Source organism: Oryctolagus cuniculus, chromosome X (assembly GCF_964237555.1).
Source record: "Oryctolagus cuniculus chromosome X, mOryCun1.1, whole genome shotgun sequence".
In the NCBI taxonomy this organism is placed as follows: Eukaryota; Metazoa; Chordata; class Mammalia; order Lagomorpha; family Leporidae; genus Oryctolagus; species Oryctolagus cuniculus.
The window spans coordinates 10,800,698-10,820,990 of record NC_091453.1 but is presented as its reverse complement, the minus strand read 5'-3'; the positions used below and the strand labels follow the sequence as shown (position 1 = coordinate 10,820,990).

At 42.2% G+C, this 20,293-nt stretch overlaps 1 protein-coding gene across 8 annotated transcripts in view; it reads left to right on the top strand.

Moving 5' to 3' along the window:
• The window catches only part of PCYT1B (phosphate cytidylyltransferase 1B, choline), a 123,564-nt gene that overhangs the window by 55,582 nt on the left and 47,689 nt on the right, over positions 1–20,293 (top strand). For 3 of the 8 annotated variants that reach the window (XM_008272466.4, XM_008272468.4, XM_002719992.5), the window contains 2 exons: positions 1,245–1,344; positions 14,223–14,339. In XM_008272466.4, the coding sequence (XP_008270688.1) occupies positions 1,245–1,344; positions 14,223–14,339 (217 nt within the window). Of the gene's footprint in view, positions 1–318; positions 784–1,244; positions 1,345–14,222; positions 14,340–20,293 lie in introns of those variants that run through there. The other 5 variants (XM_051827647.2, XM_070067216.1, XM_051827648.2 and 2 more) reach the window with 3 other exon arrangements.

The following is a 20,293-nucleotide window of genomic DNA, read 5'->3' as shown; positions in this document are numbered from 1 at the left end:
AAGTGCACTGGCATTGGTACCTGCCTTCTTGGTAAGATTGAGTTAAAATCCCCTGGCTCATTTCTAGTTGCACCATTGGAGGTAAGTCCGAGTGAGCATGTGCCTATTTCTATGCCCAAGTTCTAAGATAGTGCCTGACATACATGTGAATGAATAAGTGAATGAATAAACGAATGGCAGAAGCGGGTCACAGCCCCTGTTCAAGTGCTTGCGAGTTAAGGAACACCTGTCTCCATCTGCAAGAAACAATTCACACAGCACTCTGAGTGATGTTTACAGTGACTAGTCAACTTTAGCTTTAAAAATACCAAAGATGATGTAGTGGTGACTGTGGTAATGACACAGTTCAAGGACTACAAATGGCCAACTCCGGATTGCATTTGCCCTGTTTACAAAAACACCACTTGCTTTGTCTTCCTCTGTCTGGAGAGAGTGAGGTTTTCATTTTAAGAGGCTGACTGAAAAATGCAGGGCCACTTCCTGGGCAGGCTTCCAAGTGACTACATCTTTCTCACAGCGTTCCCCAGAGCCCCAGCCCAAGCAGCCTGGGGCGGGGCCTCCAGCCGTTGGTGGCTGGTAAAGCTACCACAGGGGCGGTTATCTGCAGCGGGCCAGAACTGCTGTGCCTTTAGGCCCTCCCAGGGCACAGATAACGGCCCTGGCCTTTGCGCTGAAGAGATGTCAGAGCTGGTGATTGGCCAGGCTGCTGTGTGTGGAATACAGGAAACGTGGTGCCGCCCTTCTGACTGTGCCGTTGCTTCCAGCCGACTACCCCGGGTGTGGGTGAGTCTAAATGCTCGGAGACTGCCCTGTTGGTTGTGAAATGCTCAAAGCTGGGCATCGTGACTTTCTGAGGCCATGACTTGGCATATTTCTGAGTCCTCTGAACCTCAGTGCCTTTGCTGTGAAACAGGGTTAGTATTATCCTATACTATCTATCCATCGTAGCGGGTACGGGGCCTGAAAGACATGATGTATCCTGAATGCCTCCGCTGGTACCTTGCATGTGGTAGACACTGAAGAGCTCTTTTCTGAAGCATCAGTTAAAAGACAGGAAAAGAAAAGATTTCAGTGACGATGCCTTTTCTTTATTTTTAACAATCCAATATTTCTCTGGAAGACTCAGCAGATATATTCTACTTCTTAATCATACCCATGTAGCCAACAAAAATAAAACCCCAGGGGAAGCTAGCGCTAAAGGCAAGTTTGTCAGACTACATTTCCTTTCTCTTTTTCCCTTCTAGACCCTGACTGCACCTGCCCCATTTGCAGATGAAACCAGTTGCCAGTGCCAAGCACCCCATGAAAAACTGACCATTGCTCAGGCTCGCTTAGGAACACCAGGTGAGGCTGTACTTCTTGTTCCCCAAGTGGGCCATGCCCTGACATTTAAAATATCAGAGAAGCCCATCACTGTTTGAACAGTACTTGCTTTCAATCAGAGGGTTGAATTTAGAAATTAGAGCATGGTACAAGGCAGGTAAATACTAACAGTGATAAATTCGCCCAGCCAGAGTAGTCAGGCAAAAGACGCGGTGGAATGTGGGAGTGTGATCCCCAGCTCTGCCGTTTGCTAGTTCTACAGCCTCAGGCAAGTCATAGAAACGTCCGAATCTGTTTCCTCATGTGCCAAACAAGGATAATGATACCTGCTTCACAAAGTTTTTCTGACAGCTAGATTTGGTGAAAAGTACTTAAGCACTTCTAAACCATGAAGACTTGTATGAACCTAAGCTACTATAATTATTACCACCCGTAAAAGTCTGCATTTTATAAAAGTTTCAAGTACATCTTTAAAAAATTTATATTTTCATTGTATTTGAAGTGAAGAGACAGAGATAGACAGGAAGACATCTTCCACGTGCTGGTTCACTCTCCAAATGTCTGAGACAGTCAGGGCTTGGCCAAGCCAAAGCCAGAAACCCAGAACTCCATTTGGGTCTCCCATGTGGGTGGGAGGGAGCATTATCTGTTGCTTCCCAGGATGCACAGTAGCAGGACGTTGGAGCCAAAGCGGAGAAGCTAGGACTCCAACCATGCACTCAGTGTGGGATGCCAGTGACCCAAGCAGTGACTTAACCACTTTGCCAAACGCCTGCCCCTCAAGTACACCTTAAACATCTGGGTTCTGTTCTGTTGTTCATTTCTTTAGCATATACCAGAGGACGGATAGAGGAAGGGATTTAAAAAGGACTATAAGATATCATCTCTGTTTCACATATCTTTCACAATAATTGAAGAGACAAGACAGCTTGATATGAAGTAAAATTGACATGTAGCATGAATGCATGCATGTGCTTTGGTGTTAAATCCTATAACAGAGACAATAACAGACAGTTTAGAGAAGGGCAGATTCACTTGGCCTGGGGTGGTCAGGCAAAACTTGAAGGAGAGAACATTAGAGACCGAATACTTTGGGGCACAAACACGATTTGGGATGTGTGGCAGAAACACGGATAGGTATTTTGAGGAACAGGAAGAGGGAAAGCACACAGAGAGCGAGCTGTGTAGGAGTAAATGAGTGCTGCTCCAGGTGAATGGGGAGTGAAGAAGGACTGGGTGGTAGTTCAGCTTTGAGCCACTTAATAGTATGACTCAATGGTTTCCACTTGCCATTGCAAAAAAAAAAAAACCCAACAGTCCAAACTTAAATGAATCTATGGGATAATGCAAATAACTAGTGAACCAAGGAGTAACATGTTAAATATCCTAGCTGACTGGGTAGATCTAGGACTAAACCCCAAGTTTAGCAACCTCAGCCCCTGGCTTTGTCCACCACATTGGACTGCCATGTGAAACACAGTCCACAGCAGACCATGGGGTGAAGTGGAAACACTCAAGCTTGAGCTGGAAAGAGCATGAACAAGACAGACAGTAGCTGTGACTTTCTGTAGTGGCACTATCTGCCAGGCTCACTGCTGTTTCACCAGTACCCAGAGAAGCACTGGTAACATACTGTGTGCTCAGGAAACACTTTGTGAGTGAATGGAAGTTTGGGACAAGAGAAGGAGCTTGTCTTCTGGAAATAGAAGCAGAGATTTTTTCCAATGCATTGAGCTGGCTTCAAATTAAATGGGTGACATTAGGCATCTATACCTCATGTAACCACCAAGCAGTTTAAGCCCTGAGAATAAGCCAGAGTAAGATGGCGGTATATTTTGAAATAGGTTGTGGAATTGCCAGGGGAGGGAGATAGAGCTTGATCTTTAGAGGGGAAAGTTCCCTCTTCTCTCAGGTGATGACATTGCAGTGTCTTAGAAGAGAATTTTGGGATGTTGATTGGCTCCTAGCCAGGGAATAAGAACTTAGTTCTTTGATTATCTAGAAGGTATGAAACAGTCTTAGACCCAACTTTGAGAGCAGTGGTCCTTCCTCACTCATCAGTGTGCCTAAAATTATAATTCCCTGGAGGCCTTGCAGAAACACACTGCAGGGCCCAACTCACACAGCTTCTGATTCAGTGGGTCTAGGGTGGGGCTCAAGAACTTGCATTTCCCGTAAGTTTCTAGCTGATGTTGCTGCTGCTACTGCTGCTGGTCCTGGGAACACACTTCAAGAACCACTGCTTATGGTCATCAAAGAAGGAGGTACTTTTCTCTGGAGGGAGGAGAGAACTTCCATTTTGCTCATGGCCTTGTCTAAATACTGACAGAGTTTGTGGATTCAAAAGGCTTCCATAGCCTAGGCAGCTCATTTCAAGAGCCTCGAGAGATCACTGATGTCATACATAAGAGTGCTAATTGTTAAATTAACAACAGGAGTCACTGTGCACTAACTTCCCATGCAGAGCCTCTGTCCTCAAAGTGTTGCGTTTTTTTTTAAAGATTTATTTATTTGAAAGAATTACACAGAGAGAGGAGAGGCGGGGGGGGGGAGGGGGGGGGAGAGAGAGAGAGAGAGAGAGAGAGAGAGGTCTTCCATCCGATGGTTCACTCCCCAGTTAGCCACAACGGCCGGACCTGTGCTGATCCGAAGCCAGGAGCCAGGAGCTTCCTCTGGGTCTCCCACATGGGTGCAGAGGCCCAAGGACTGGGGCCATCCTCCACTGCTTTCCCAGGCCATAGCAGAGAGCTGAATCGGAAGTGGAGCAGCCAGGTATCAAACTGGTGCCCAAATGGGATGCAGGTGCTTCAGGCCAGGGCATTAACCCGCTGCGCTACAGCGCCAGTCCCTAAAAGTATTGTATTATAACTATGTCTAAGTGCTCCCAAAAGATGTATCATTCTTGGGTGCTTCGTTAAAATTAATTAAGTTTCTAAAAAAAAAGTAAAATTAACTTCAAGATGCAATGACTTTGAACAGCCTCTGTCTCAACCATTGAGAAAGTTTTTTTTTTTTTTCTTACTGCGCAAATTGTTGAACTCTACTTAGTATAGAGTTGGTCTTCTGTGCATAAAGTTAATTGAAAATGGATTTTAGTGGAGAATTGGTCTGGAAATATGAGAGGGAGGAGGAGGAGGAGTGGGAAGGCAGGTATGGTGGGAAGAATCACTATAGTCCTAAAGCTGCACTTATGAAATATATGAAGTTTGTATTCTTTAAATAAAAGGTTTCTTTGGGGGGGGATAAATAAAAAATAAACTAAAAAAAGAACCACTGCTTAAGAGTAACCTTTGACAGTCATGGGATCTGCTAACAGGGGGATTATGCAAATATCGTGATTGTTGGAGCACTGTAGCCTTGCCAGGGAAGTTCAAAGGGTTTAGAAAAACCTTGCTGTTTGGCTACTTGTAGGAAGGGTTTGGTAATTTCTAAGAGAACTTTGTCTTGAGCATTCTATCAAAAAGTCAAAATGGAAATGCTGCTCAGTAACCTAGGAGAGACTTCAAAAAGTTCATGGAGAAATAGGATTAAAAGACAAATGTGTTACAATGCCAAAGACTTTTGAAAATCATGTACCCTGGATTTTTATTTTTAGAAAATGCATTTCCATGAACTTTTTGAAGACCCTTTATAGTTATAACTGAAGTTTCTCACGATCTCCTACACTAGCCACATTCTCTGACTTAATACAATTGCCTACATTATGGTTGCACAAGTTTAGGTCTATACAAACCAGGGCTGGGTCATAAATTCTAAAAGAGATCATGACAAACTCTGCTCATAGCTCCTTAACCTTGTTTCTGAAAAACAGAAAAAATCGAATAGAGCAAAAAAGCAACCAAAATTGGCACCTTTGGTCTTAGCTAGTTCAGCTGTGGCTCTGTGAACCTTTATGTAGTTTGGATCTATCCTGAGGCAGAGAGAATCATTACTGTTTTGACATAAAGGAAAGTCCAAGAGATTGTTTCATGGATTCCTTTTAAATGAAGCTGACCTTTTTCTTAAAGGGAAACTCAGTTCTCATTTTCCATTTTTCTTCTCAAAAAAAAGGGGGGGAATTTATATTATTCTCTCCCACAGTGTGTAGAATTTCTCAGACTTATGTTTTCAAGAGTTACCTTAATGAATTTTGCCTTATATTTGTGCCACCTGTGCTATAATTTACTTAATATTTCTTTAAATATACTTTTTGATCACCTAAATCTGATATACTTAAAAACCATAATCACTATAATTTATAGAAAATAGTTATCACTGGCTATAAGTAGAAGGTAACCATAAAATTTATATAAAACTATACATTTTATAAAATAAATATGTAATAGATTTTAGAAGGTTAACTTCTGTGCCACTCTTTTTGCATAATAATTGTATACAAAACAGCACTAATTATCATAATTACTGGGCATTTAGTAGTAGTGTCTACTTTTTTAAAAGAACCCATAGCAGCATGCAGTCTTTTCAAAGGCACCACCAGGTAGAAGAGTGGTTGGGGGTAGCGTGGTTTGCACTCAGATTTCATCACAGATTGGGTGTATGCCATTGAGTAAGCCACTTCGCTTCCCTCATGCTGCATTTGCCCTGCTCCGAGATGTGAGGATCGGTCTGGATGTGGTTTGAGTGTGTTCTCCAAAGCTTCCTGTGCCAGAGGCTTTGCCCCCAATGCGACGTGTTGAGAAGTCGGGGAACCTTTAGGAGTTGGGGCCTAATGGGAGAAGATTAGTTCATGGGGGCTCCACCTTCATGAATGGATCAATGCTGGTTTTAAGGAGTGTGTTGTGTATCACAGGAATGAGTTATTTCCTTTGAGAATGGGCTGTTATAAAAAGCGAGAGCCCGGCCCCTCCCCAGGCCCCTGCTTCCTGTCTTGCCATGTGATCACTCCCTCTGGCACATGCTCCCACCATGATGTCATCTACCATGTTGTCATCCACCATGTTCTGATGTAGCCAGAAGGCCTTCAACAAAGCTGAGCAAGTGCTGGCACCAGACCCTGGAACCTCCAGAGCTGTGAGCTTGGTGAACTTCTCTTCTTTGTACGTCACCCAGCATCTGGTGTTTTGTTTCAGCCACACAAAATGAACTAATACACTATCTCATAGGGTTAATGCAAAAGTTAAGCAGACTATATAAGCATACTTCAAAAATGTTGTGGAAAATGGTATGAAAAGATAAGTTCATTTTGGTGCAAAAATTTATTTGAAATCCATGTACAGTTCTTTCATAACACATTTTCCATGAACTTTTTTTGAATACCCCTCCTGTGTGCTTTATAAATAAATTTTAAAAGATTTATTTATTTGAAAGGCAGAGCGACAGAGGGAGAGAGAGACAGATATTCTATCCATTGGTTCACTCCCCAAATGGCTGCAACAGCCAGGGCTGGGCCAGGCTGAAGCCAGGAGCCAGGAATTCCATCCTGGTTTCCCACATTAGTGGAAGCAGCCCAGACCATGTTCCGCTGCCTTCCCAAATGCACTAGCAGGGAGCTGGAGCGGAAGAAGAGTAGCTGAGACTTGAGCCAATGTTCTGATATGGGCTACTGGTGTTCTAAGCTGCAGCTTAACCTGCTGCACCACAACACTGGCCCCCATATTGTAAGTATTTTTTAAGGTGTTGCTTAAATGCCTTAAAATATCCATAATCAAAGATGAATAATCACTGTGGCATAATGAGTTAAGCCGACGCCAGCAATGTCACGTCCCATGTGGGCACCGGTTTGAGACCTGGCTGCTCCACTTCCAACCTAGCTCTCAGCTAACACACCTGGGAAAGCAGTAGAAGATGGCCCAAGTCCTTGGGCCCCTGCACCCACATGGGAGACCTGAGGAAGCGCCTGGCTCCTGGGTTTGGCCTGGTCCAGCCCTGGCTGTTGCAGCCATTTGGGGGAGCAAACCAGTAGATGGAAGATCTCTCTTTTTCTATCTCTCCCTTTCTCTGTGTAACTCTGTCTTTCAAATAAATAAAATAAATCTTTAAAAACAAAGATGAATAATCATCTATTATTGCTGAACTGCTTTCTAGAGTAACTGTACCATTTTACATTCCCACTAGCAGTGTATGAGAGTGTCAATGTATGAGAGTGCCAGTTGTTCTATATTCTTGCCAGCGTTCGGGATAGTCAATTTTTTTTAAATCAGTTACTCTAGTAAATATGAAGTAGTATCTTGTGGTTTTAATTTGTATTTCCTTAATGACTAACAATATTGAGGATATTTTCATGTGTGTATTTGTCATCATATATTTATTTGGTGATGAGTCTTTTTGTTTTATGTAAATGGGTTGTTTGATTATTGAATTTTGGTTTATCATATTCTAGATATAAGTCCTATATCAGATATATATTTTGCAAATATTTTCTTCCTGTATATAACTCACCTTTTACTTTTTAAAGAATGAAAGTCTTTTTTTTGCATTTTTATTTTTTAGTTTATTAATGTTTTGTTTTTGAAAAAGATGCTCTCTGCCCCCATGATGTTGCTATAAAAAATGTTGGTTTGAACTCTGTAATTTGTCCAATAAAAATACTTTTCTTTTTTTTAACTTTTATTTAATGAATATAAATTTCCAAAGTACAGCTTATGGATTACAGTGGCTTCCCCCCCCCAATAACTTCCCTACCACCGGCAACCCTCCCCTTTCCTGCTCCCTCTCCCCTTCCATTCACATCAAGATTCATTTTCAATTCTCTTTATATACAGAAGATCAGTTTAGTATAAATTAAGAAAAGATTTCAACAGTTTGCACCCACATAGAAACACAAAGTGAAAAATACTGTTTGAGTATTCGTTATAGCATTAAATCTCAATGTACCGCACATTAACGACAGAGATCCTACATGAGGAGTAAGTGCACAGTGACTCCTGTTGTTGACTTTACAAATTGACACTCCTGTTTATGGCATCAGTAATCTCCCTATGCTCCAGTCATGAGTTTCCAAGGCTATGGAAGCCTTTTGAGTTCACTGATTCCTATCTTATTTAGACAAGGTCATAGTCAAAGCGGAAGTTCTCTCCTCCCTTCAGAGAAAGGCACCACCTTCTTTGAAGACCTGTAAGAATGAAAGTCTTAAATGAAGTCCAGTTTATCATTTTTTAATAGTGTGATCCTTTTGGGGTGCTAATTAAGAATTTCTTGTCAAACCCAAGGTCACCAATGTTTTCTGTTTTCTCTCCAGAAATTTTATACTTTTAGCTCTTAACAGTTAGGGTATGATTCACTTGATTTTTAAATTTAATTGTTGTGTATGATCTGAGCTGCGAGCCCTTTTTACAGTTCCACTTACTTGTAAGTACAAAATAACTTATAAAAATTGGAAACACAAGATCCAGGAAGCTAAAATAATCAGCTACTTCCCACAATACTGTACCATAGTCATTATTTGTATCCATGATCCTCAAGCAAATGCCCACCATTATTTTTGGTGTTATGTGTAATTTACTATATTTAAATTATTTGAAACATGGTAATCAATGTATAGTATACAATCATGCATTTTACCATAATATTATAATTATCTAATATGCCTTACTCTGACCATTTAGGATAAACAGGAAATTACTTGCAGTGCTTTTCAAAATTTGTAATTATCTATGGGCACAAAGACTATAATGCCATTGTATGTATTTTCCTTGCTTTGGTAACATACATATTACCACCGAGGTAGTGGTTTGAAACAACACATGTATATAATCTCATTTCAATGGGTCAGTCAAGAGTCTGAGCCTGGCTCAGCTGAGTCCTCTGCTCAAGGTCACCCAGCGCTTAGTTCTCATCTAGTAATTGACTGGTAAGCAGATCCACTTCCAAGCTCACTCAACTTGTCAGAATTTGTGACTGTAAGACAAAAGGTCTACCTGCTTACTGGTTGTCAGCCAGAGGCCATCCTCAGCTCCTATATGCCACCTGCAGTGCCTTGCCATGTAGCTCTCTCACAACATGGCAGCTTGCTTCTCCAAAGCCACCAGGGGAGACAGAGAGATAATACATCTGCTAGCAATATGGAGTCGTATATAACGTAACAAAGCTATGAGAGTGACTTTATCACCTTTTCCATATTCTACTGGCTAGGAGCAAGCCACATATCCCACACACACTTCAAGGGAAGGGGATTACACAAAGTCATGGGCACCAGGATGCAGAGGTCATTGAGAGCCACCAGCATGTCTCTTCACCAATGCCACGGTTGTGCTTTGACTTCTGATGCTGCCAAACCTCCAGCTCCACAGGCCAGAGCTTCCCAACTTAGAGGCTCCGGAGAGCCACTCCCTCCAACCCCCCACCCATGTCTAAAAGGATGACTGGAAAAATCTCAAACAAAAGATTAAAACCATCATACAAACTAACTAAAAAAGTCATGCTAATATTTGTTGAAAGCTTTATTTATAAGAGAATTTCAACCACACACAAAAGCAGAATAATATAATGAACTATCATGTATCTGTCCCTCATACCTAACAGCCATCAAGGTCAGTCGTGCTCCACGTCCGCCCCGTCTACTCTCTCCTCTGAAATGATTTCAAACAAAATTCCAGGCTTTCTATCATTTCATCTCACAAGTATTTCTAGATAAGTGTCTAGAACTACCAGGTGAGACAAAGCTGGTAAAAACAAGTTCAACTACTTACTGGTTAAATAATATGTTTAAAGTTATTTAACCTCTCAGAAGGTTAACTTCAGCTTCCCAATCTGTAAAATGAAAGTAGTATACAAATTTTCCAAAAGGAAAATGGAACTAAACGTTTATTTTGTTGTAAAAATTTTTGAAATCCATGTATAGTTTTCTATAATATACATTTTTCATGAACTTTGTGAGACTTCTGTATGCATGGGTTTCAAGTTGTTTTTTTTTTAACCAAAATCAACTTACCTTTTAATTCTATTTTCCATGAACTTTATGAAGTATTATCATATTGTGTGATTTGTACATTATTTCTATGGCTTAATATGTCATAATTTTCTGTTTTCCTTTATCTTTTTAGAATTTTTACTTTGAGTGAGAGATAGAAAAACAGCTGCCATCTACTGATTCACTCCCCAGATGCACACAGACTTATCTGAGCCAGGCTGCACACTCGGGCTTTGTAACATGAGATGCGGCAACTCAACAATATGTAAAGGATACCCCAAGATTGCCTCCTTAATACCATAAACTCTTACATTCTCTGCATCTCATCTCCCACCATATCTATTCCAAACTTCCTAGATTGCTGGGTATAGTCAGTCATCACCATCATTACAATTTTTATTTCTTTTATTCAATTATTTAGTAAAAGGAAGAGAAGAACTAACAAGACTTAATGCTCATGTATAAATGAGGCTACCAAATAATCCATGAGTTTTTTTTTTTTTTTTGACAGGCAGAGTGGACAGTGAGAGAGACAGAAAGGTCTTCCTTTTTCCGTTGGTTCACCCCTCAGTGGCCGCTGTGGCCAGCGCGCTGCAGCCGGCGCACCGCGCTGATCCAAAGCCAGGAGCCAGATACTTCCTCCTGGTCTAGATAAGTGTCTAGAAAATAAGAACTCTAGTTTATATTAAAGGGCCAGCATTGTGGTACAGTGGGTTAAGCTACCACCTGTGACACTGGCATCCCATATGGGCACCAGTTTGAGCCCTAGCTGTTCCGCTTTCAATCAAGCTCCCTACTAATGCAGCTGGGAAGGCAGCAGGTGATAGCCCAAGTGCTTAGGCCCCTGCACCCATGTGGAAGAGAGAGATGGATGGAGTTCCAGGCTCCTTGCTTCAGCCTCGTCCAGCCCTGGGTCTTGTAGCCATTTTGGGAGTGAACTAGAGGGCAGAAGATTTCTCTTTGTCTCTCCTCCTCTCTCTGTTACTCTGCCTTTCAAATAAATAAAAGTAAAATCTTAAAAAACCCATTTTACCATTATTTTACCGTAATTCTTTAAGATAATCAGATATCCAGCATTCAATTTCCTGTTATTTCACCATTTATTGATAGCGTGTTTTAACTCAAATCTAAAGTCCACACATGACAGTAGATTGATATGGCTTTTAAGTCTTTCAATCTGCAGATCCCCATTCCTTCTCTCTTTCTCTTGTTTTCTTTTACCTTAAAGTTTATTTGTCAAGAGACAAATCAGATCCCTGTTTTTTGTTTTGTCTTGGTTTTGATCCTGCCGAGTTTTCCAGTATGAAATTGCTGACACACTACACTTTTAAAAAGTAAGCTTACTGCAAAATCAATTCTGCAAATACTTTCCAGATTTCCTAAATGGCTTTTTTTCTCGGTAATTATGTCATATTTCTTTACTTGTTTTCTTCCTTGCTTCCTGAATTCATTTATCTTGATCACCTCTGAATCATTAACAAAAAGTTCTACAAAACTGCCATCTGCGTTCCCCTGGGATTTATATCTTAAAACAAATTTTCCTCAATTGAATTCAAATTGAATAAGAGCATTGAAACCAAGGATCCCTCATTAGACAGTTTGTTATTTCAAAGCATTTCTATTTACTGTGCCTTATTTAGAATACAGTATAATCTTGCAAAGGCAATTCTGCCTTTTCAAAATAGTGTATGATTGGAAATAATTGCAATTCCCAATGTGACATAAAGTGTCTCAATTTTTATTAGAGAAATTTAATTTATTAAAAACAGTGTATCATCTGAATTTATTAATGTAGCATTTCTGTATGTTTCAAATTATTGAAGTTGCATTGCATCAAGAAGCTATCATGATTTTAAATCTAAGTATTTAAGATTACTTATTTGAAATGATATATATATGTGTGTATATATATATATATATATAGAGAGAGAGAGAGAGAGAGAGAAATATGAATCTTCCATCCAGTGGTTCTCTTCTCATATGCCTTCAACAGCTAGGGCTGGGCCAAGCTGAAGCCAGGAGCTAGGAACTCAATCCAGGTCTCCCATATGGGTAGAGGGGACCCAAGTATTTAACCCATCAGTATTTAATCCAGCAGGAAGCTGGATTGGAAGCAGAGGTGGAACTCGATCCCAGGCACTCTGATAGGGGATACAGGCATCCCAAGTAGTGACTTAACCTGCTGCAACATAACACCTATCCCTCCCATTTAAAAAAAAAATCTAAGTCTTAAAGTTCATTCAATAGAAGTTTGCATTGATTTCCTTCTTTTAAAAACGTGTTTTTGTAAAATCAACATTATGCATACATTTTAAAAAGTCAGGATGCCTGTTAGGCTTACAAGGAAGTCCAGTGAGCCCTTTCCCTGTGTGCTGCACTCTTCATTCTTACTCCTTGTAAGCATTCAGAACTTGATCATCAACTTCCCAAAATGTTGTTGCACCCTCTTGTCCACTGTCATTACCATTTTTGTTTTCTAAGTTCTTTCTTGGTACTTCTGACTGGAAGGGGTTGGGACTTTGTCCTGGCTTGGCAATACTGTCATCCTGCCGTTTCAAGTATAGTCGCTTGCCTCCCAGGAGGTGGTGGTGAAGTATGTCCCTCTTCCTCATGGAATGGCACTTCCCAGAGCACCATATGCTACTATCAGTGTCTACCGTGTGTGGCCTCTTCACTTTTGATCTTTATATCTAGGAAGGACTATAGTGTTGCTTGCTCACTTCCAACCCTAAGCACCACCCCCATGTGCAACATTTACACCCCGACTTCATTCCCTTTTGCATCATGTGGCTCCCCATCTCTTATGATGCCAAAGAGGTTATGGTGGCCTTGTGCACTAACATGCTGGTAAATGTTAACCACTGGCCTTCCAAGGGGGAATAATCCATGATCTACAGCATTTGCCAGTTTGTATGGTGTAAACCCTCCTACCATGGCTGACTTCAGACCTGGTAAGAAAGGCTCAAAGTTATGTCTGAGTGCCATGAGCAGACTCTAGCAGGGAACAAGACTTGGGGTCTTCGCTTAGGACTGTCAGACAAGGATGAAGTCACATGTCCTTTCTATTGGGCTCTTCAGTTACCCCTACCTTGATGTTCCTGCCAGGCTCTGGCTCAGACATCCAGGCTCCACTCTGGGTTGAGAGAAATACCCAATGCTCTGTTTGTCTTTCCTGTTGGACAGCAACGTATGTTCCAGTTTGATTTTAATTTTGTTGCTCTTACTATATTTTGATATCTTAAGAAGAACCTGTTCTTTAAAGATTGTATTTATTTATTTGAGAGGAAGAGTTACAGAGAGATGGAGAGACAAAGAGAAAGGTCCTCCATCCAGTGGTTCACTCCCCAGATGGTTGCAACAACAGGAGCTGAGCCAATCTGAAGCCAGGAGCCAGGAGCTTCCTCTGGGTCTCCCACACTGGTGCAGGGGCCCAAAGACTTGGGCCATCATCTACTGCTTTCCCAGGCCATAGCAGAGAGCTGGGTCAGAAGTGGAGCAGGGGCCAGTGCTGTGGCACAGCAAGTTAAAGCCCTGGCACCAGTTCTAGTCCCAGCTGCTCCTCTTCTGATCCAGCTCTCTGCTATGGCCTGGGAAAGCAGTAGAAGACGGCTGAAGTCCTTGGGCCCCTGCACCCACGTGGGAGACCTGGAAGAAGCCCCTGGCTCCTGGCTTCGGATCGGCACAGCTCCAGCCGTTGCGGCCATCTGGGGAGTGAACCAGCAGATGGAAGACCTCTGTCTCTGTCTCTCTCTATAACCTTTTATAAATAAAATCAATCTTAAAAAAAAAAAAAAGAAGTGGAGCAGCCGGGACTAAAACTGATATCCATATGGGATTCCAGCACAGCAGGCAGAGGCTTAGCCCACTATGCCACAGCGCCAGCCCAAGAAGAACCTGTTTTTAAAGTCAATTTCACATACCAATCTGAAGTTGATGGTACATAGAGATTGTGTCTTACGCATGTAAACTTTCTTATGGAGCTGTACTGATGGAGAGTAACTCGGATTTGTTATTCAGCAGTTGTGTTAACAGTGATTTCTTTCTTCCACAGTTGACAGGCCTGTCAGAGTATATGCAGATGGAATATTTGACCTCTTCCACTCAGGTCATGCAAGGGCACTTATGCAAGCAAAAACACTGTTTCCCAACAGCTACTTGTTGGTAGGAGGTAAGAACATTTTCTCTTTGTCCAGAAAACTCCTTTGTACTATGCTTCCTAAAAAGGGTCCCTTTCAGAGTTCCATCAATAGAATCTGACATTGTTTATGCTTCCAATTCAGCTCATACTGGATTACTTGTTCACTAACTAAAATTCAAAATGATATTTAGAAAGCTATAGGGGTAGAAGCAGATGTTTAGCCTAGTGGTTAAAACTCTAGTGTCCCAAAACAGAGTTCCTGGGTTCAGTTCCTAGCCATGGTTCCTGACTCCAATTTCATCTCAGTGAAGATCTTGGAGAGCAACAGTGATGGCCCAAGTATTTGGGTTCCTGCCACCTTTGTGGGAGAGTTGGATTCAGTTTCCAATTCCTGGTTCCAGTGTTACCCAGCCCTGGTTGTTGTGGGTCTTTAGGAAGTGAACCAGCAGATGGGAGCTCTCTGTCTTGGTATCTCTCTCTTCCTCTCTGCCTCTCAAAAAAATACATAATTAAAAAAAAAAACTACAGAAGAGGGGCCACCTGCAACAGCGGCATCTCTTATAGGCCCTAGTTCAATCCCAGGCTGCTCTGCTTCCGATCCAGCTCCCTAATGGGCTAGAAGAGGCAGAAGATGACCCAGGTGTTTAGGTCTCTGACACCCAAATGGGAGACCTGGAATAATCTCCTGGCTTTGGCTTGGCCCAGCTCTCACTCCTCACTCCTTGCTCCTCGCTCCTCGCTCCTCACCCCTCCCTCCCTCCCTCCCTCTCTCCCTCCCTCTCTCTCTCTCTCTTTCTCCCCCTTTCTCTATAACTCTGAGTTCCAAATAAAAAAATCTTAAAAAAAAAACTATAGAGGAAATGACATCATGGCATTGTATACCACTGATCTTCAGAGAGACAGATAATACCATCCAGGGCAATTGCTTCATGTTTTCCATTAATGTTTTTCTCCTATTGCTTGGGGCATGTATATAGCATTTTCTAGAGAGTTAGGGAAAAAGCAATATTATTCTGATTTCAAATCTTGAGGAAGTTCAGGATGATTAAGGGCAAATAAAGTCATTGTCTATTCCCTTTGTGTGACCCACAGCACTTAGAATGATGTTGTGCTAACACTAGTGGCTTAACACAGTCCTAATTAGTTAAATTTATATAGTGCAGTAAAGAAGTGGAGATTTCCTTATCAGTAATGAAATGTACATGGACTAAATTTGCCAACCAAAAGACAGACATTGGCACAGTGGAGATTAAAAAAAATCGATCCCACTAAATGTCACCTGCACAATTCTGACTTTGGAGTCACAGGCACAACAAGGCTCAAAGGGAATGGACAGAAAAGATACCCCATGCATACAGTAACCAAAACTGGGCAGCAGTGTCTACTCTAGTATCAGACAAAATGGCTTTAAATCAAACAAGGATGCCAGAGACAAAGAATATATTAATAAAACAAGATATTACCAAAAGGTTCAGTAGAAAGAAGGTATAATTGTCAACCTATGCAAATCTAATAATAGACACCAAAATATACGAAGCAAAAATTGTCAGAATTAAAAAGGGAAACAGAAGATCTAGAAACAAAATCAGCACATGAAAGAGACAGTTGCACTCCTCACAACAGCCAAGCTATGGAATCAGCCCAGATGCCCACTGATGGATAAACACAACGTGGTATACGTCACAATGGAATACTACTGAACCATAACAAGGAAGGAAATCCTGACATTTTCAGAGATGTAGACAGAACTGTAGATCGTTCTGTTAAGTGAAACAAGCCACCTGCAGAAAGACAAATACTGTAGGTTCACATATATATGGAAGCTAAAGCGGGTAAAAGCCACCACTTGCAATGCGGCACCCCACATCAGAGAGCGGCATCCCGGCTGCCCTGCTTCCAATCAGGCAGCGGAAGGTGGCCCTACCACCCAGGTGGGAGACCAGGATGCAGTTCCTGGCTGATGGCTTCAACCTAGCCTACATCTACCTGCTGTGGCCATCTGGGGAGTGAACCAGCACACAGATCTCCACCCACCCACCCACCACCACCATTCTGCCTTTCAAATAACTACATTAATTTTTTTTAAGTAGTCCATCTGAACTTAGAACAGTGTTCACTAGAGGCTGGAAAGGATGGAGGAATAAAAAGGAGCTGAATAACGGGTTCTGAAGCAAGTCAGACAGAAGTACCAATTTCTAGTGTTCCAAAGCACAGTGGGACAACTTTAATTCATAATAACATATTATATAAATTATAATAAACTGGAAAAGAGGAGCTAGTAGGATTTAAGAACAAAGATAAGGAAAGTAAAAAAAAAGTGGAGATTTGTACACCCAGGGGATCATGGGTCACAGTGAAGGGAATGACTGATTTCCTAAGCCTAGAGAAAGAGAAGCATGGTTAGAAGTGATTGAAATGTTTCCCTTCCTGAAGGCCCACCTATTTCAATTTGGGTAAAAGAGACGGGAACCGACCAGGGAGACCTGCATCTGCACCTCACTTCTTCAGTTTCTGCAAATGGCACATCCATTTGCCGTGAGGGGTTTTTGTAGCATTACGTGTAATGGGTTAGTATTGACCCAAACACCTCCACCGTGAGAAAAAGGTGCTAGTAAGTCTGCTAGTACCTGTTGCTTAAGTTATGTTATTTTTTTCAAGTTTAAAACTACATTTTGGGGCCAGCACTGGGGCTCACTAGGCTAATCCTCTGCCTGCAGCACCAGCACCCCGGGTTTTAGTCCCGTTCGGGGCTCTGGATTCTGTCCCGGTTGCCCCTCTTCCAGTCCAGCTCTCTGCTGTGGCCCAGGAAGGCAGTGGAGGATGGCCCAAGTGCTTGGGCCCTGCACCCGCATGGGAGACCAGGAGGAAGCACCTGGCTCCTGGCTTCGGATCGGCACAGCACGACTGCCATAGCAGCCACTTGGGGGGTGAACCAACAGAAAAGGAAGCCCTTTCTCTCTGTCTCTCTCTCTCTAACTCTGCCTGTCAAAAAACAAACAAACAAACAAACAAACAAAAACCCTACATTTTGGATATTTAAGAGGAACCCTAGTATAAATTTGCTGAGAGTGATGACCACATGGGCACATGGCCACTGACTAGAATTCTTTCCAGAAGGAAGAGGTGGTGAAAGGTAGTGGTTACTACGGAAGTTGTGCAGATGGAATGCAGAACAGGCAGGGACTGTGACGTCTGATCACATTATCCATTTATCCTGAATAGAAAAACATTTATTTTTTGAAGTTTTTATTTCTTTATTTTCATTCATTTGGAAGATGTGAGCAAGGCAGAGAGGGAGGAGGAGAGAAGGAGATGGGAAGAGGGGAAGGGGGGAGAGAAGGAGGGGGTGAGAAGGTGAGGGAGGGAGGCAGGGAGGGAGGGAGAAAGAATGAATGAGAATGAATCATCCCCTTCTGGTGATTTACTCCCAAATGTGTGCAACAGTCTGAGCTGGGCAAGGCCATAGCCTTGAGCCTGGAGCTCAGTCCAAGTCTCCCATGTGGGTGGCAGAGACCCAAGTACTAGAGCCATTATCTGCTGCTTCCCAGGGTGTGCATTAGCAGGAAGCTGGATCAGGAGTGGAGAAGCCAGGACTCAAAGCAGGTAATCTGATATATGATGTAAGCATCCCAAACAGCAAGTTAATCACTGTGCCAAATGCCTACATCCCCTTTAAAATTGTGTAATTGAATTATTTTCATTTTATTTGAAAGGTACAGGGAGAGAGGTAGAGAGGGAGAGAGGGAGGCAGGGAGGGAGAATATGAATGAATATGAGCATTACTACCAGAATCTTGTCCTAGTCTACTGAGGGTGGGGACACAACTTTGCAGCATTTCTTTGGGCTTTGGTCATTGGGTAACCTGGGTTTGGAGGTGCTAATGAGTCAGTCACAGTTAATAGGTACACAAGCCATGGCCCTGGGTTATCACACCCAAAGTAAGATGAAAGGAAATGTGCAGCTTTCAGTACATTCTTGTAAAGTGGAGAAGGCAGGAAATTAACCTGAGCACCTCTCTAGGTCATTAGGCAACAACAGTGGTTTCACTGATTCAGTGAATGATGACTCTACTCACCAGCTGTTTACTGAACACTTACTATGTGCCAGGCACTCTTCAGTGGGAATGTAGCCATCAAAAAACACACTATGTCCCCAGAGAACTTAACAGTCTGCGGAGAAGGCAGAAATGGCCCACGAAACAGTAAATACGCAGTTGAGGTACTATGAGGAAATATAAAATAGAGAAAGGAGAGTGACTGGGTGCAGGAAGGAGGGATGTTTTTGGTAGGAAGGTCAGGGAAGGCCTCTCAGAGGAGGTGATGTTTGTGCAGAATGAATGCATGAATGAACAGAGGGCACACAAAAGCCAAAATATCCAATTTGCCTGCACAGCATTCTTCTCGCCAGTGAGGACGACACTGGGGCAAGTGCAGCAGCCATGGCAGCTACAGCAATGCCATTTTTGTGAATTTGTTTGTCTTACGGAAAGCTTTCCAGACCAGCACAGACAATTTAACACTTAGGACAATTAATATGAGCAGGAGTTGGGAGCCAAGAAGTAAAGCAGAGGAGGGGCAGATTTCCTACCAAAAAATCCTGCAATTCTCTGTAGTTCTCAAACTCCACCAGCTAATACTGCTCCATGAGGAAGATCTATCTTTCCTTCTCTGAGTTCCGGGATAAGTGTTTCAGAGGTCACTGAATATGGGACTTTATTTTTATTTATTTATTTATTTTTGACAGGCAGAGTGGACAGTGAGAGAGAGAGACAGAGAGAAAGGTCTTCCTTTGCCGTTGGTTCACCCTCCAATGGCCGCCGCGGCCAGCGCACTGTGGCCGTCGCACCGCGCTGATCCGATGGCAGGAGCCAGGAGCCAGGAGCTTTTCCTGGTCTCCCATGGGGTGCAGGGCCCAAGCACTTGGGCCATCCTCCACTGCACTCCCTGGCCACAGCAGAGAGCTGACCTGGAAGAGGGGCAACCGGGCCAGAATCCGGCGCCCCGACCGGGACTAGAACCTGGTGTGCCGGCGCCGCTAGGCGGAGGATTAGCCTAGTGAGCCGCGGCACCGGCCTGAATATGGGACTTTAAATAATGCAATGAACAATGTCTTCTGTAGCAACTTACAAAGAAATTCAGATACCCCTTCAAGGCTAGTGTATGGGCTCTCTGTGGAAGCCAGGGGCATGTTAAATTACCTAAATGACCATGGAGGTCATATCCTTTCATAAGTGACAACGAATAGATTACGGATGAGAATTGAAACAACACTACAGGAAACTATAAAAAGTGGAGCATAGACTTCTGGAGACAGTGACAATAAGAAATAAATCACAGGCAATATAAAGAATAGTTTCTGTATGTATTTTCTCTACAGATTTCTTATACTATTTAAAAATAATTGGATTATAATACTATGAAATATCTTTTAACCATTCTATCAATTTTAATGGTATCCTATATTTTATTTGTCTCTATTAATCCTGAGTCTGTTAAACAGACTCCTGTGTGTAGGCCAACTGCTGTGTGGGCATGGTACTGGAGCTCAAATCCCATGAGCTGCATATGTATTCCCCCTTTTTTTATTAGCTAGGACTTCCAGTACAACTTTGAAAAGCAATTGGGAGAGCATTATTCTTGCCTTGTTCCTAATCTTAGTGGGAAAGTTTCAAGTTTCTCACCACTAAATATGAAGTTAACTGTAAGTTTTTGCAGACGTTCTTTATTAAGTTGAGGAAGTCCCCCTCCACTCCTAATTTGCTGAGTTGTTTTTTTTTTAAATAATCAATGTCTTATTTTGTCAGACTGTTTTTCTGCACCTACTGATATGATCATGCGATTTTTCTTCTTAGCTGTTGATATGATGGATTGCATTAATCATTTTTGAGTGTTAAACCAGCATTACATACTTGTGATAACTCCCATTTGGGAATGGTGTATAATTTTTTTACATATCATTAAATGCTATTTGCTAATATTCTGTTG